This window comes from Apis cerana, linkage group LG6 (genome assembly GCF_029169275.1).
Source record: "Apis cerana isolate GH-2021 linkage group LG6, AcerK_1.0, whole genome shotgun sequence".
Lineage (NCBI taxonomy): Eukaryota > Metazoa > Arthropoda > Insecta > Hymenoptera > Apidae > Apis > Apis cerana.
Window position 1 is genome coordinate 11,726,320 of NC_083857.1, and position 16,690 is coordinate 11,743,009.

General features: G+C 34.1%; 1 protein-coding gene across 2 annotated transcripts in view; it reads left to right on the plus strand.

Moving 5' to 3' along the window:
• Positions 1-16,690, plus strand: part of LOC107994067 (fat-like cadherin-related tumor suppressor homolog) — a 466,334-nt gene that overhangs the window by 401,975 nt on the left and 47,669 nt on the right. For both annotated transcript variants that reach the window (XM_062076345.1, XM_062076347.1), the window contains 2 exons: positions 1,881-2,085; positions 14,041-14,102. In XM_062076345.1, the coding sequence (XP_061932329.1) occupies positions 1,881-2,085; positions 14,041-14,102 (267 nt within the window). The remainder of the gene's footprint in view (positions 1-1,880; positions 2,086-14,040; positions 14,103-16,690) is intronic.

A 16,690-nucleotide genomic window follows, 5' to 3' on the forward strand; every position in this document is an offset into this window, starting at 1 on the left:
TTGCGAGCAATAAAAATACAAACAAATGATCTGTGTTATGTTAATAAAAGTTAGCATTTTTAGGAAACTCTTATATAAAAGTAAATAACTGAAAATGGTTTTTCAGATGTTATTGTCATTGTGTACGTTTGCAATGTTTATGAGTTTAGTTGGACTTGTTAATTTCTTGTTCAATAGAATGCAATTAAAGGAGCAATTTAATGTTACATGAGAAAAAATAGAGTGAAAAAAGTAGCTTTCTATATTATTAAGAATAAAATAACAGAAAATTGATGCTGTTAAAATAAATAGATGTATAAAATTAATTATTACTATATTAATAAATATATTTTTTTATAACAGAAATTCAGCAACGTTCAAAGGAAATAATAATATTTATTCAAATTTTTTATATCTTTAAAATATTATATCAGATGTACAGTAGAACTTTGAACAGAAATATTGAACAGAATATTACTTTCACTAATTATAATAAATATCAAATCTATTATTATTAAAAAATTATTCATATAAGTTTTAATATAATCATTTAATGTAATTTAATAAATTTCACAAGTTTGTTATTTATCCTTTGATAGTCGTTTTAAAATTTCACGATGCAGTAGGAGAACCGCACTTCGTTAGAAAATTACTGCTGTATGATATAGTGTATATTGGGTCATAAACACTCCTGTCAAAGTTTTGTCATTATATTGGAAAAATATCAACCACTTATTTTGCACTTCCTATTTATATAAGCTCTTAACGGAACCGATGGTGAATTGAGAAACCAATTTTCTCTATCCTACCACTATGTTAGTCCTAGGAAAATTTTTTTGTATCACTTATCTCTTGCCACTATGTTGCCAATATACCTAACAGTATTGGGAAAAGGCTTTCCATTAATCAGGAAAAGAAACGATTAATTTATAACACTCTTATAATTACATGGACCGATGAAAGTTTCACTGAATAATTTAAGCATGAACGTTAAAATTTCATCGTGTACATTAAAATTCTATAATCGATATTGCATTTTTTTATTCTATCAATGATCATGTAGAAAGTTATCGAGATAAGGAAATGAGAATTTACTAATGATACGTTATTAATGATGCATTATATGAAATGGGATTATTAACAAACTATACAAAAATATATTCAATGATATTCACTTCCAATTGCTTGTAGCAATTCTAGAAAATTAAATACACAGGATGTGATATGTACTAATTACTATAATTTAAGCTTCAAATATTCCTGCTCTTTCCGCTTGATTTCACGTTAAAATCAATTTCAATATTTATGACTTTTTCGTTAAGTAAAATTTATTTTTATTCGCTTGTTAACTTGTACATACATTCTCAATAAAAATCTACGTCGTAATAAAATTTCATATCAGAAAACAAATAGACTCAAAATAATTTCATGAAAATTTATCGAAAAGCAAGTTCCTAAGAAATTAAAAATTTTTTCTCTAAATATATGCTCAAATTTCAAAGTACTACATTGTACATTAAATATCTCTCTTGCCAGTGAATTCAAAAACAGTACTGCCATCTTGTTGAATGATTACAATGATACATTCATATTTACAAATCTCACAAATACAATTATCTTTATCGATCAATCGATGACAGAATAAAATTTCTTTGTCGACAAATCATAAATGTTACAAAAGCAAATAATAAAAACTAGGTTATCCATCTATACCACCGCTATAGTTAGATGGCAGCACTGGTTTCGATTCCACTTACCAGAGAATCTCCCTATACAAAAGATCCTATAAACGAGCAAATTGCACGGCCAAACGCCAAATTTTTTTGCATTATTTGGCAAAGAAGCAATCGCGGATACGATATCCACGTCTCGTAAATAATCGGCAGCCGGTTTTCGTGCAGGTGTACGTGGAGGTGCTCGACAAGAACGACAACACACCATTGACCGAGGTTCCGGTCTATTATCCATCGGTCCTCGAGAACTCACCGGCAGGCGTGAGCGTTCTTCAGATACGGGCGTTCGATCGCGACGTCTCGCCTCAACGATTCACCTTCTCCATCACGAGCGGCAATCCGGAGGGTTATTTTCTCATCAATTCCACCACGGGTAAGTTCCACATGGTCACTGGGAGGAGAGAGAGAAAGAGAGCCAATATCTCGGAGCCGTGGAATCGAAATAGATTGGCTACACGGTCTCCGATTGTAACGAGATCAATTTGGCCACCCTCCATGAACAAGGTTTTTAATGGCGACGATTCGAAAATAAGTTTTCGAATAGGAGTACAGGCTTCCTTAAATTCCAATTGAGAAAGTGGATTTCGTTTAAGGTGCGGAGAGCATTGTCAGTGGTAATCGAAGGATGGGAGATGTTGGAATTGAACATTTAGAATTGAAAAATAATGTGTTATTTGGATCAATGATGAATTGAATTGAAGGTTAAGCATATTTTCAGTAGAGATAAGTGTATAGAATAAATAACTCTGCAGTGTTGACAAAATAAAAAAGATGATATAGATTAAAGATAAATAATTTCTATTTTAAAGAAAAAGAAATCCTAATAAATCTTTCAATCATAGATCTAAGCATAATAGGTGATAGTTTTGCCCTCAGTCTAGTTAATAACACAGAGATTGACAGAACTTTTAACAATTTTTTAGGATAAATTAAGAAGATAGGAATTAGTTGAATGAATGAATTGACATCAGGCCACATTGAACTGTCTTTATTATCATTTTCAATCTAATAAAATTCCTATCTGCAATTCTGTGTTAACATAGATTCCTTCTTCTTTGAACTATTAATTCATTCAAAACTATTTACAATTCGTGCAATTATTATTACAACATGGATAGAATTTTCTTTCAAAATCGAAAAGAGAAAAGTATTTAAATTTAAAATATAAATAGAAATAAATTTACACACGCATATAAAATTATTTACCTCTCAAAAACAATTATCTCTGCAGAAAGCGAAAGTGGAATTATTAAATTATATTATTAAATGGAGAAATCGTTTGCACATCTCATTAACGCATACATATTCACTAGATATAATAAAATTTTCTTAAAATCAAAGAAAAGAAAATTTTATATAAATTTAAAAACAACATAAATTTAAACCCTCGATATTAATCGTTCCAAAAATATAAACCCACTTTCTCTCTCCTCTCCGATCAATTTCGTCGATAATTAATAAAACCCGTGCGAAACAGAACCAGAAGCGGAGGAATCATCGTTTCCGTCATTGTTTCACTCGCGTTAATAAAATATACAAATTCAGGATCGAATCTCCCGTCACATTCATTTATTCATCCGCCCCTGGCGGAAGTCTCGCGTCAGCCCGCGAAATTACGAAACGATGAAAAATCAGGAACTCGTTATCGAGAAAGAGAGATGGAAAGAAATCCGATTATCGCGACACGGTTATATTAGAGGCGCGGAGGAGAGAGGGGAATTGGAGGGGAGAGAGAAAGAGAGAGAGAGAGAGAGGATATTGCGCGTAAATAGGCACGCGTACGGCGAGAGACGAGCGAGAATCAATTTTAATGCGGGACAATTTGCGATACAAATTCGATCCGACCCTTGGTGAATAATCTTGGCGGGCCGATTAAATCAGACTTTCAAATGAGAGTCGATGGTAGGGGTGAAATTGGACTTTTAATTTGGAACTCGGGCTACAAGTGGCCCGAAGACGGTTATTGTCGGTCTTCGTTAAGTCGAATCTTCTAATTCACCGTTAAGAGATATGGAAATATCGAGTCCAGCCGAATAAATCTTGTTTATTGGGATGTTATTGGAAGGGTTCTTCTCGGTTACCTTAAGCGTTAATAACGGCGCGTTCAGCAGTTGATAATTCGCCGTGTCCGAATTTAGTTTATTCCATCTGTGGTTATCATATTTATGATGTTTAATTAAAAGGAAGGAGGGGAGGAATAGGAAGTTTGAATTTATATGAACCTGTTGGGGAAGAATCCATGAGAAATTTACTAAACACTTTCTATATAAAATACGCAATAATATATCGAATATTATTAATCTAGAAACAATTTTACAAGCTTGATAAGTGATACTCAATGAATTAATCTTTTTTATTTATTTTGTATTCTAGATACAATGTATATTTCTAATTATAATCGTATAAATGGAATGTCCAATTGTAGATTTTGTGTCCTATTCTAGACTTTCTTTCTTAATAGTAAATTTTATATTGAATGTAATAAAATAAAAATATTATTGGTCGAGGAGAACTTTGTTATGATCCAGTTATATTAATAATCGTTCCATATATCAAATGAACTTTCAACATTTTGATAAAGATTGCAAGTTAAAATTGAGATTATAAATTGTAAATATACATATGATTAGTATATTTTTCTAAAAGATATTAAATATAGAGAGGAGATAGATTTGAGCGTATCGATTTTTATTACGTAATTATGTAACTGTTTGACGGTTAATTATTCCCATTCCAATCGTTAATTATAAATGACAACATCGAAGGTATTCTGATCGCGATCGTACATCCAATTAATTTTCCAATTATCATGTAATATTTCATAATTGGTAATTATGAACATCGTTACATAGGATCATGGAAAAAAAATTGTGTTTAACACAGATAAAAAATGAAACTTAATTCGAATCTAATTCTTCTACAAAATCATCAATTTTTCGTTCGATTTAAAATATAAATTACCTTAACAACATCCGCCGTTATACGTATATGTACATTACAAAAAATAATTAAACAATTTATTCACATTTCCTTTTATATTTTCCATACTGTATAAAATTAATATAAACGCGTTCATCGCGTTAATTATTGAAATACGTGAACAGATTTGCGTAAATTCCAAAAAAGAAACAACAAAATATTCGCAAAATATGATAGAAAAGAGAAATAGAAATTAAAAAAAAACAAGTCCCGCCAAAAAATGAAAAATCAGCGAATCGTTTCGCCCTTTTCTCTCCCATCCCAATTTCCTCCACGCGGGGATCTCTCATCGCCTGATTACAAAACAGGCGTGCGCGGAACGAAAAACTCTCTCCGCAATCGGAATTACACACCGTCCATTCATCCCTGTGTGTGCTTACTCTTCTTACTTTGCCCGAGAAGTTTCGTAAGCGGTCATTTATGCCCCCCCTCCCCCTCCTCTCCCCGCCAGCCGTCGCAAAGATCGATGGGAGGCGGCGCGGAAAATTGCTTACATCGGTAGAAGACGGCTTGTAATTAAAAAGTCGGCCGCCCCGCTGATTCGTATTCATCGGTCTTTCCGTGCCTTGGCGAAGAACTTCTCCATCTCGGGGGGGGGAGAAGGGTTGGTTGATCGTCGGTCGAGAAATTGCTAGGAGAAATTTCCCCTATTTTCCTCCTCCACCTCCCACCGATAAGGAAAGAAAAATGTGTGCGCGGCGATGGAAAACTGGAAACGAAAAAGCGCGATCAAAGATTTCGATGCTCGTGGGAGCGGAAATGCCGGTCAATGAGAGAGTATCTCGTCGAGTGTCGATGGGTTGTGGAACGATCCAAATCCCAATCCAGATTTCTTGGTTTCTTGGTTTTGGTTTACTTTTTTTTGTCATCTGTTTGTGTGTTTGTTCACTCGAGAGTATGATATAGGTATCCATTCTTCTTTTATATATTTTTTACTTTTTCATGTAGAAGATTTTTGATTAAATATGGCTCTCCTGATTTTGTTTTTGTGAAATTTGTTCGAATGAATAAGGAATAAAAGAAAGTCAGATAGATTTTCTTCCATCATATATTGATTTTTTAATGTAATAATGTTATATTTAATTTTGTTATTAGACAAAAAAGTTGCATGTTTCTTTTTATTGAAAAAATTGCACTGAGCTTCTTGTTCTCGAAGAGAAAGTAATACGTTGTGATATTAAGGAGAGATGGAATGGAATATTGGAAAATTTCATAAAAAATTTAGACCAGGCAAGTAGTTGATGGAATATACGAAAATCAAAGAAATCGAGATATAAATTAAAAAAAAAAGCATCTATCTAAACTAGATCTCCAACGATCGTTCCTCGACATCTTCATCATCGTTTCAATCTCGATTTCTCGTAAATAAAGATCGTATAACTCGGGATCCGCTTCACGCATCGAGTTATCCACCTAGCAAAAAAACGTGCTCTACTCTTCTCGTACTCTACTTTAATCCCAGTCAAGGAACAATCTCTTGGAATCGTTGGTACGTGCATCGAGACACGCGATATAGAGAAAGTACAAGAAACTTCGTAAATCACGAGGCGGCGATTTATTTCCGAGCCATTCGGTCAACCGAAACGAGATTCAACGTAAAACAAAAGCGAGAACGATGAACCGAGTGATTTTATAGCAAAGATACACATCGCAAAAAGATACGATATTTTTTAAACGAAAAGAAACGAATAAAAGGCAAAAAAATCTTTGGCAATGAAAAGAAAATAGCCACAAAATTTTTATTCTTCCTATCGAAGAAGTTAAAAACTAAATATTCGTAGTTACTTTTCGCAATAATGATCTATATTCATTAGTGACAATAATATATATCTTCCACACATCTTGTACAAATATCGTAATGTTATCTCTACTCTAATTATACGTTTTATCATTTTTTAATAATTTTACAATCGTTACGATACTTTGGTCGCCATATGTTTACAATAACAGTGTTAATAACGATCTTCTGTTCAAAAGTCACGCGCACCACGAGACCAAAACAGAGCGTATACACGCAGCAGAACGTAAACAAAAGCGGTTAAGTGAAATACGATCCCGCTCGAGTCGGTTCTTTTCCTCTAAGCTGTTCATCCGTTGGATCGTCTGTGACAAAGCGTAATAATCTGGGGTAAATACTCAGGAGTCGCGTAAAACGTTGCGTGGATACGGAATGGAAGCATTCACGATAAACCGATTTCCAAGTCCCAACCGGGGAATTCGATGCGTCGAACATGGTGGATCGAATGGGTATAGGGCTGAAAGCTAAGCGCTTTTGGGCTTCCGCGGTTTAACCCGGGATATATCCGCGGGATCATCGGAAATGAATTTCGATCTTGGCCGGGATTGACAGTTGTACGGGTTGCCGAGTGACGAATTAATGGAATTCTCTGACGCTTGGATCTTGATGGAATAAGGAAGGAAGGAGAGGGGGAAAGAGAGAAGTAGATCATTGGGATTTGTGCATCTCTTAACTCTTTTAATAGCGATAACGATGGAACGAGATTTATTGGTAGATGATATTTTTATTGTAGTATGATTGTATTAATTGATATTGAAAGAGATGTTATTAGACTATATATTTGGGATATTTGTGCGAATTAAAATTATGAATGAAATGATATAATTGGAATTGAAATAAAAATGTGTTTCAACCATCGAATATCATCAATATATCATTAATATAAATAAGTAAATTCGTTTTTAATCAATGTTGCCTCGCTTGAATAATTTTTTTTAATGCTTCTAAGATAACCAATATTTTATAACAAACAATGCATAATTGAGATTGTAATTAAATTTACCCAACTATCTTCTTTAAAATAATAATCAGCTATGATTTCCATAAATATCTACACGAAATATATTTTATATGTACATATATATATATACATCTAATAAGAATATAAACAAAATCGTATTATAAATTTATTGAAATATTTTTTTATCAATATTTTTCTTTTATCAATTTATCTGATCGCAGGATATGCAGTTTGAAAATGATCGAAAGTGAAACGATCAACTACTTCGTGAGAATGATCAAGAATCGCATGTCAGAAACACTTATCGGCATCTCGAAATGCTCACGAATTGACGCGTGTAATTTTGCTCGGTCGGTGAATACGCAGATTTAGAAACGAGCCGAGGAGATTCGAAATAAATCCCGTAGAGATGATCACGGTAACTACAAGGATCGTGCGTAGTGAAACGTATATGTGATTGCTGTCTGTGAATCCCTGGCTATTTTCCAAGATACGGGCGTATGTTTTCACGTGTAAGTACTTTCTCCGTCTCGTGGACGCAAAATTGATCGCCACGATTAGGAAGATTCGCATGCACGTGTGTATAGCATAATCGGCAATTCAGGAACCGATACGAGTTTTATGGGAATCGGAAAATGCGAGATGAATTCTTGATCGCATGAATTATCGATGAGAGAAAGGAAAGTCGATCCGAAGCGATAGTTTCCAGTTTGAGGAATAGTGTGCGTTACGATACGTCACAAAGAATTATCTGATCGTTAATGAGTATGGAATATTGAGTGATAAGACATAATTAGAATTTATAATTTGATCAATCATTTTTTTAATATGAAATGGAAAAGTTTTTATTTCGTTTCAAATTAATATTATTATGGAATTCTGAAATTTATATATATATATATATAATTAAATAATTAAATTTATGATAAAATTCGTTAATTATAACTGATTGGACAGAGTGAAATAAACATATGTGGTATTATCTTTAAGAAATTGATTTATAAATTGAAATACAGATCAATTTTTCAACAAAATGTTATTTCTGCATAAATCGCTTCGTTATCACGTTATAAATTACACATCATGATTGCAGTCATAAAACATTCGAAACAACCAACTCGGAAATAGGGTCGAGAATCGCACGCATATAGCGCCACATAACTCTCTCTTCGTTAACGCAATTACGCGCACGTAACAAAACCCTTCTCCGGTTCGTTCCTTCGGCAATTTTCGATCCGTACAAACAAGTTCGAAATAAAAACGAGCAAAGCTATTGTTTTATTTTCTTTTTTTTTACTTTTTAAATAGCAACATTATTATTTACGTTTTTTTAGAAAATGCTTTGTCAAACTGAACTTTGATAGATTTTTCTTTTTTTGAACAATTTTCAAATTTTCTCATTTCCTGACAACTAAGATACATTTACTTGTACATGCTGTTGCTATGCAAAGAATATATTTTTTTAAATTATCAAAATTGTTAAAATTATCTTCACGCAATTTTTCTTGACTGTACTCTTCGTTACTGAAGATATATTCTTTATCCGAATTCACAATACTCGAAAATTTGTCGTGCAATCTCAATAAATTTACATCCAATATTTCTGACACTCAAAATTTTACGTACTTTTGTTCCTTGAATTTGGCTTGAACACACGTGTATTTCATCTCCCTTCTTTTTTCCCTTCCAACTCTCGTCACACATATCCAATACGAAACTTCTTTCGCAGTTCGTTCACCTTTACAATTTCATTCTTTTATTTTTATCTCGCTCCTTCGTTTAACACCTGTTCACGTGGAAACTCATTATGGAAGTCCTACGTCGCAGAACTCGATCGAGAATCATATTCGCGAGTATATTCGAGTTTATTCGATCGGAAGGAATAAGGTCAATAACCAGAGGCAACCGAAAAACAGAGGCGAATTTTAAGATCACGAGAGGCATTTGCAATTCAAAACATACTGGTCTATAGATAGCAGTAGTTTGGATTCTTCATACGCGGCCATTAATGGCGACTCCTGATTGCACTCGTTCCATAACTTCTTTGGCTTAATAGAACAACAAGTTTGATTTATGTGTTTAAATAAACATAAAAAAATCGAAATAAATCGCTTGAATAAGAAATAAGAAATAAATTACGATTTATTCGAATAAAATTAAATATCGTTAGATATGATGATTGGATATTATATAAATTGAAACCTTTAATTTATTTCAATAGAGTAGCTATAATAAAATTACAATTTAAAAACAGTATAATCAAGTATGTATGAATCTTACAAATTGAGTGATTATCGAAAATTTGATAAAAGTAATTCAATCGATATTTGGAAATATCCCCACGAGGGTATGTGTTTCAAATTTCACCAAAATTTCCCTAGTTTTTCACTACCACTCGACTCGCCCCTGAAAAATCCTTCCCTTCACCTATACCCATACGTAACTTATATACGCAACACCGTTCGTTGGCAGAGCAAATATTTTCACGCCATAAGGCAAATGCACGCAAAAATTCGAGTCACCACGGCAAGAAAAACCTTTCTTGCACCGGGAATCGCGCTCGACGACGACGCGATCCGCGTGCAGGCAAAGAATTTTCTCCTCGTGAAGGAGATGGTCGGTTCCACGGTTTCGCATCTAGCATTTTTCACCTAGCATCGTCATAATGCAAGCTCCCGACGGGCTTCGAGATCTCGAGGATGAACGCGAGGAGATCGTCCTCGGGGAGGGCGAAAAATATATGCGTTTCTTACCTACTGTCGGTAATATCGCGAATAGTTTTGATTCCGGATAATATGGGATTTTCCAGGGAAAAAGAGAGAGTGTGTATGTGTATGTGTGTGTGTCCATGCGCGAGAATAACGCTCGTTCGGGTGAATGAATCGGATGTCGTCAACTTGATGAGGAGGAGGGAGGAATGAAAATCAAAAGCAATTATTTAAATGCGTTCCACGTCGCGAACCTTTCTCTCTCTCTCTCTCTCCATTTCATTGTTATGTGTTTGTTAAGTTTTTTTCTCTCTTTTTTTTTTGTTTTATTTTTCTCTCATTTCATCTTCTCGGTTTTATTTCTCGCTGTACGACGACCTCCCATTTTTCGTGGCCGCTCCTTCCTTTCGCAAAATCTAGAGGGTATGTGTTATGTATATGGAGGTTGAAAGAGGATTATAACTTGTTTTCGGTGTAAGCTGTTGGTTATTGTTCGAATTTGCGTATCAAACAGAAAATTTTCCTTTGCTATTAATAAATTGCTTATAAAATTGAGAATAATACGAGAGAAATTTTATTTTAATTCCACGCTAAGGTCTTTCTTATTGAAAAATACATACATTCTTTTAACAGTACATTTCATAAAAAATTCATTTCTTTGGAAACTTTAATTATAATTATATTATGCAGATGTACTTATGCAAAATTTATGGATAATTTAAATATATACGAAAGATATAGAAATACGCGTATAAAATATGCAGAAATATACAAAATATATCCCAAGTAAATTATTCATTTAAATTCTATTTGTGTTATAAACGTAAATATATGAATTTGCGTAATCATCTGCAATTTATAATAAAATATACATGGTACATTATATATATCTTTTATAATGTCATCGTGAAAATAAAAACGGGATAGTCGCAAAATATCTATTTCTACGAACAACTTTAAATTCTAAAAAATGCGATGAGAAAGAAGGAAAAAAATAGTACCAATTCTCGATCTTTCAGTCATCAAATTTTACTATTCAACGCTTCAACTAAGTTAACAATCACAAAATATATATCCATTTCGAGACAAATTTAAATTCCAATACAACAATACAAAAATATACCAATCATCTCTATTCCCAATTTAACAAATTTTCACGCCGTCGTTCGAGCAATTCCTCTGAATCCTATCCACGATACAAGGATATCGACTGCAATTAAAAAGAAAAAAGGAGAAGAAAAGAAAGATTCCATCGTGGCACCCACTTCGTCGTTTTTACATATCTTAGCTTTGACATCGCATCGTGCTCGTAAATTTTACATCACCCTTTTAGACCCATCCTGTTAGACCCGCGTCAATTCGCGCCTCCCCCTCGAAACCATCGCTCCTTTTTCTCATTTCGTAGCTCCGTGGCAGAAAAGGGAAAAGCAAGCGCCCGACAGAACATCGGCTTTTATTACCGTGACTCTCGAATCATTTGGATTGGAGAAGTGCACGTCGAACAGGTTGACGTCGAACAATGACGTTGCAACGTTGACGAGCGTGGCGTCGATCCTTGTAAATTTTCCCCCTTCGATTTCCCCTTGCTTGCTTTGTGCGACTTGAATCAGACGGGATCGGGTAAAAGTGACATTGCGATTATAATATAGCATATAGGAACAATTTATCGATTCGTTTGTAATACATAAATGTTCTATCGTTATTTGTTACGTAAAATATGGGGGAGGGGTGGGAGAGGGGTGATGAAAATTATTTCTAACTTTTATCTTTTTCTTTCAGATTTCATTTGAATTTTGAAGGTAATTTTGTTTATCTCGCTCGATTTATGTACGAGAAAAGTAGTTGTGAGAGGAATGGATAAATAATGTAAATAATTTGTGATAAAGAAAAAAAATATTGAATTTTTATTATCGGTACAATTTGATTTCATTTTGAAATATGGATGGGTTGAATTAGCATTGTGAGTATTGAATCGTGTATAATTGGAGAATATTGAAATGATGGAAATTCGTTAATTACTTCGATATGTTAATAATAGATCCTGCATTATTGGAAATTTTAATCTTATGATAAATTTTAAGTATTTATAATTGATATACTTTACGCTGTATAAGGCTAATTGATCATTTCGATTGATGATTCGATTGATCATCACGCTTGATTGCCTTCTTTTATTATCATTCCGTTCGATTTAATTTATAATTGAAACTACTGTATCGATTAATCTCTCCTCTCGATCGAGCCTATATAACGTGTAATAAATTTCAATTAATCTAAAATTAAATCGAGCATAAGTATTCATTTGTATATCGTATTAACTTTGATATTTAACATTTCTTCCAATAATAGAATATTCTTATTAATTTAAACAGCTATTCAATTGGAATAAAATTTCATAAAACAATTCTTCGCAACCAGTACTTTTTACTTAATCTTTCACATTTGTTTCGTATCCGTGAAATTCAACCATTCTCTGCTGTCCACAACGAGTCTAACGGATTCGAGAAGTTCGAGAAATTTCGTGTCGGAGCAAAAACAACACAACGCGGTTTCCTTCTAACCTGATTAATACATCCGGTTGGAATATAAAATCTGTGTCGTCCGCTGTTGTTAACAGAAACCGTACAAACTAGATGGAGTGCAAAAAAAGAAAAAAGAGCACGAGTGCGGTTTACAACGTATGACAGGCATATTTTCATAGGCTTCGTTCTTGTTCCGTCGACGAGTAGCCAGGAAACATCCGCCTTCCTTCCGCCATTCTATTTCGAAAAGTTGGATATTATCGAAATTTTCTCGAAATTGTAATGGAACTTTTATATATAGAAATATTCGATAATTTCTAATTTCATTCATAGTCCATTCGTTACCCAGATCTTTCTTTATCCAAAATAATTTGTCTTCCTCCTCGTCCTCAGTTTCAATCTGATCAATCTCTCTTTCCAAGGTATCGAAAAGATAGACGTTAGATCAAAATTTTATCGAAATTATGATCGCAAAATGGTTCGTTGTCTAAAAATCTAAGCTCGCGTGTCATCAATATTCGATAATTTTTAAATTTAATTCGTCGACAATTAAATTATTCTTAACAACTTGATCTCTCTTATCCATATTTCCGCTAAAATAATTAATTTCCTTTCGTCTTCGAATCGATCCAGAGAAATCCCAGTTTCCATCTATAACGAAATTCCTTCCGATTTTCACGGCTTCGCCGGAAGAACGAGAACAATTTGCCGCGGAATTGTTACGGCCTCTGCGACGAATAGAGGCCCCCGATACCACCTCGAGTAGCTCTGCAGAAACTCTCTCTCATTCGCCATCCGTTTATTTTTTGAGAAGAAACTGTTGAAGAAACAAATGCAACAAATGAATCCAGATGACCACCACGAATTATTTGAAAAGATTCGTTTTGGGTTGTGACTCGTTTCCTTCGAGTTAAATCCATTTGCTGCAAATTCTTACAAACAGTTTTAAATTTTATCATTTTATCGTTCGATCAAGATTCAAATAGCTCGATTCAAATATACGAAACTTTATTTTTACACTTTTGATCGAAGGAAAAAGGGGATGAAAGCAAGAGAAAAGCGAAGAATGGTGAAAGAATGGAGGGACGAGAGAGACTTCGAGAGTTGGACCCGTTGAAATCTGAGCGCTATAATTTCGTGGGCATCGAGCTAATCCTTGTCCCCGCTAATCGAGGCCTTTTCATTTCTCCGTAAATTGCCACCGAGAATTGTTCCTCCTCCGGTTTTGCTCTGTGTGCTCGTCGGTTTACCCGATCGTGGCCTACGATAAAACGTCAGCCCAGAAACCTTAATTGAAACACCGTTTAATCGGGGATTTATTAAGGCCGTTGCTCTAATTCTCTACTCGATTATGTTTCAGGTTTGATCACGACCAGCGGGCGGAAGCTCGATCGGGAGAACCAGGCGGAACACGTTTTGGAGGTGAGTGACTTGCACGCGAATGATCACTCGTTCGTAAATGGAAAAATATGTACGTATGCATTATTGAATTAATTTTCAAGCGATAATTCTGGAAATTCTTTTGAACTTTCGTGCAAACTTGTTGGTCGCAATCTATTTGTTGAAAAAATATTGTGAGATAAAAGTTTAATTTATTCAATGATATTATTCAACAGAAGTGTTTTCAACGTGTTGCGGAAAAATTATTAATGGAGTTTTAAATAGTTAAAGTAAGAGAAGAGATGAGAGAAAACAATTGAAATTAAAAATTTAAGTTGACGAATAATACGTGAAATATTAGAAAAGAATCGAAGAATATTAATAATAATAATCATTTATAAATTCAATCAATATCGATTAAAGTAAGATTTCTCACAAATATATTTTCGAATATCTGCTCTCAAACGTTCTCAAACTCTTCCCATTCGTATCTATTTCGTATTACATTCCTTGTCTCGAGAAACTTAATCCCTTTCAACGATTGGATCAAATCCCAAACTTGGCTAAACACACTTTGGAAACGACAATCCACCTAGTTTCCACACGTTGTATTTCGACTCGTGACACGTTAGTAATCGTTTATTTTCTAACACAATTCCCGGTCTTTGAGAGAGTTTCGATATGAGAGCTTAGCAGCGCTCCTTGCTCCAAGTTAGTTTCAAAATAATCATCTTACGCCGAGTATAATCATACGTTGATACCACTTTGCAACGAGAACCTCGATTGCCGAATTTTGAAGATGATAAAGTTAAATTTCGCGGCAAAACGCCGCCATCTTAGATCCTTTTTCAGCTTAGAACAGTTCTCGTAATCGTGGAAATTATTTCGATCGCTGTATTTGTGAATCTCTAATGTTTCTGATTAATATTATAAGTTGAGGAGTTCGTTTTTGAATCTCAACGATTAATATTTATTTATATTCCAAATAAATATTTCAATACTGTTAGATGTTTTTGTATTCTGTATATAATTTGTACAAAACAAGGGTAATGAATATTATTTATTTTAATAATATTGCTCTACATAAAACGCTTATAAATGAAACAAATGAAATATCATTGGAATAAAAAATGATAATCCCAATTATAACAAGGATTATCAAAAAGTAAAAATCACTTATTCAGAAATACAATGCCACGTTGAAACTGAGAGAGTTAAAACCGAGAATAAAGAATCGATACAAATAATTGCAAAAGTGATACATGAGAGATTGATATTTTCAACGTTTTGGATTAGAGAATTTGCAAATATGCGACAGGATTGTGAATTTGAATACGTTGCTCGTTGTATATATATATATATAATATAATCTTCCGACGTTTTACAGCAAAATAAATGGATCTTTATGATTAAAGATATGAAAGAAGCATTGAATCGACCATTTGCAAATTTTCATAATTTAGTAATTAACGATAGGGCGTAGCAACTAATTGCTCGTAATCCTCTTTTATCATTCGTTAGCGTGGAACGTAATACATTCATGAATATATTGCGACACCGCATAATGGAGTAGAGGCTATGTTATCCGAGATGATTACGAGGTGTTGTATTATTATACATTTTCATACGGCGATTGTTGGGTAAAATTCCGTTATTTCGAACATAATAGAAATTTCTCAGAATTTTTAAAACAACGTTCCTGACAAATTTTTAACGTCGATATAAATGTAAATAATTGTTATAGAATTTAAAGTCCACTGAAATTTTATTTATGGAAATTGTATTATTCAATGTTGCTAGCAATACCATTGCTTCATAGTTGTCATCTATTTGTTTTTCTTCGATAATTCAATTGTTTTGTAAACAAATACGCGCAAATCACGTATAATCAAAATATATTCATTCAGCTAAACTACATTTATATTTATTGTTTTCACTGCCCAGTAATAACATAAACTTATCGATATTAAAAAGATTTTCAGACGGAATATATCAAATTTCGTACATTAAAAAATAAATTCTTTCAATTCGTTTCGAATTTTCGACTCCACTCGGATCATTTAACTTTTGAAAAACACCGGGAGGAAGATTACAAAGCTCGACGAAACGTGATTCGTTGGGGATTAAAGCCATTCGCAGTGGAAATCTTGCAGAAGCATCGGATCGATGGAGAGGGAGGGGGGAGTGTCGTTACGGTAAATCGAATTTCCTAACTGTGTACTAACGCAAACAGGTGATAGGTCGATTACCGATGCATCCTTTCCACCTCTTAGTCTCAAACTCTCTCCAGCCATTGCTCCCCCTCCATCCCCTAATATTGTCAGACTGGAAATGAGGAGGAAAATCGCATCCTCCCGAAGATTGAAAAGTAAAATGAGGAGGAACCTCCTGTCTCTGAGGCCCGTGAAACCGAGAGGGCCAGCTTTAAGGGTGTCGTTCCCTCGAAAAAACACCACCCTCTCCCTCTTTCTCCCTCTCGTGAGAGAAGGAAGATGCTGAAACGAGGAGCGAGGTAAAGAAAGAAAGGAGAAAAAACAAAGTGTGGGCCAGCGAGAGTGGATGGAGGAGGGAACGAGGCATTTCTCTGTGCGTCACCCTGCCCTCTCGGGGCTTCCTCTTCGCGTTTGGAT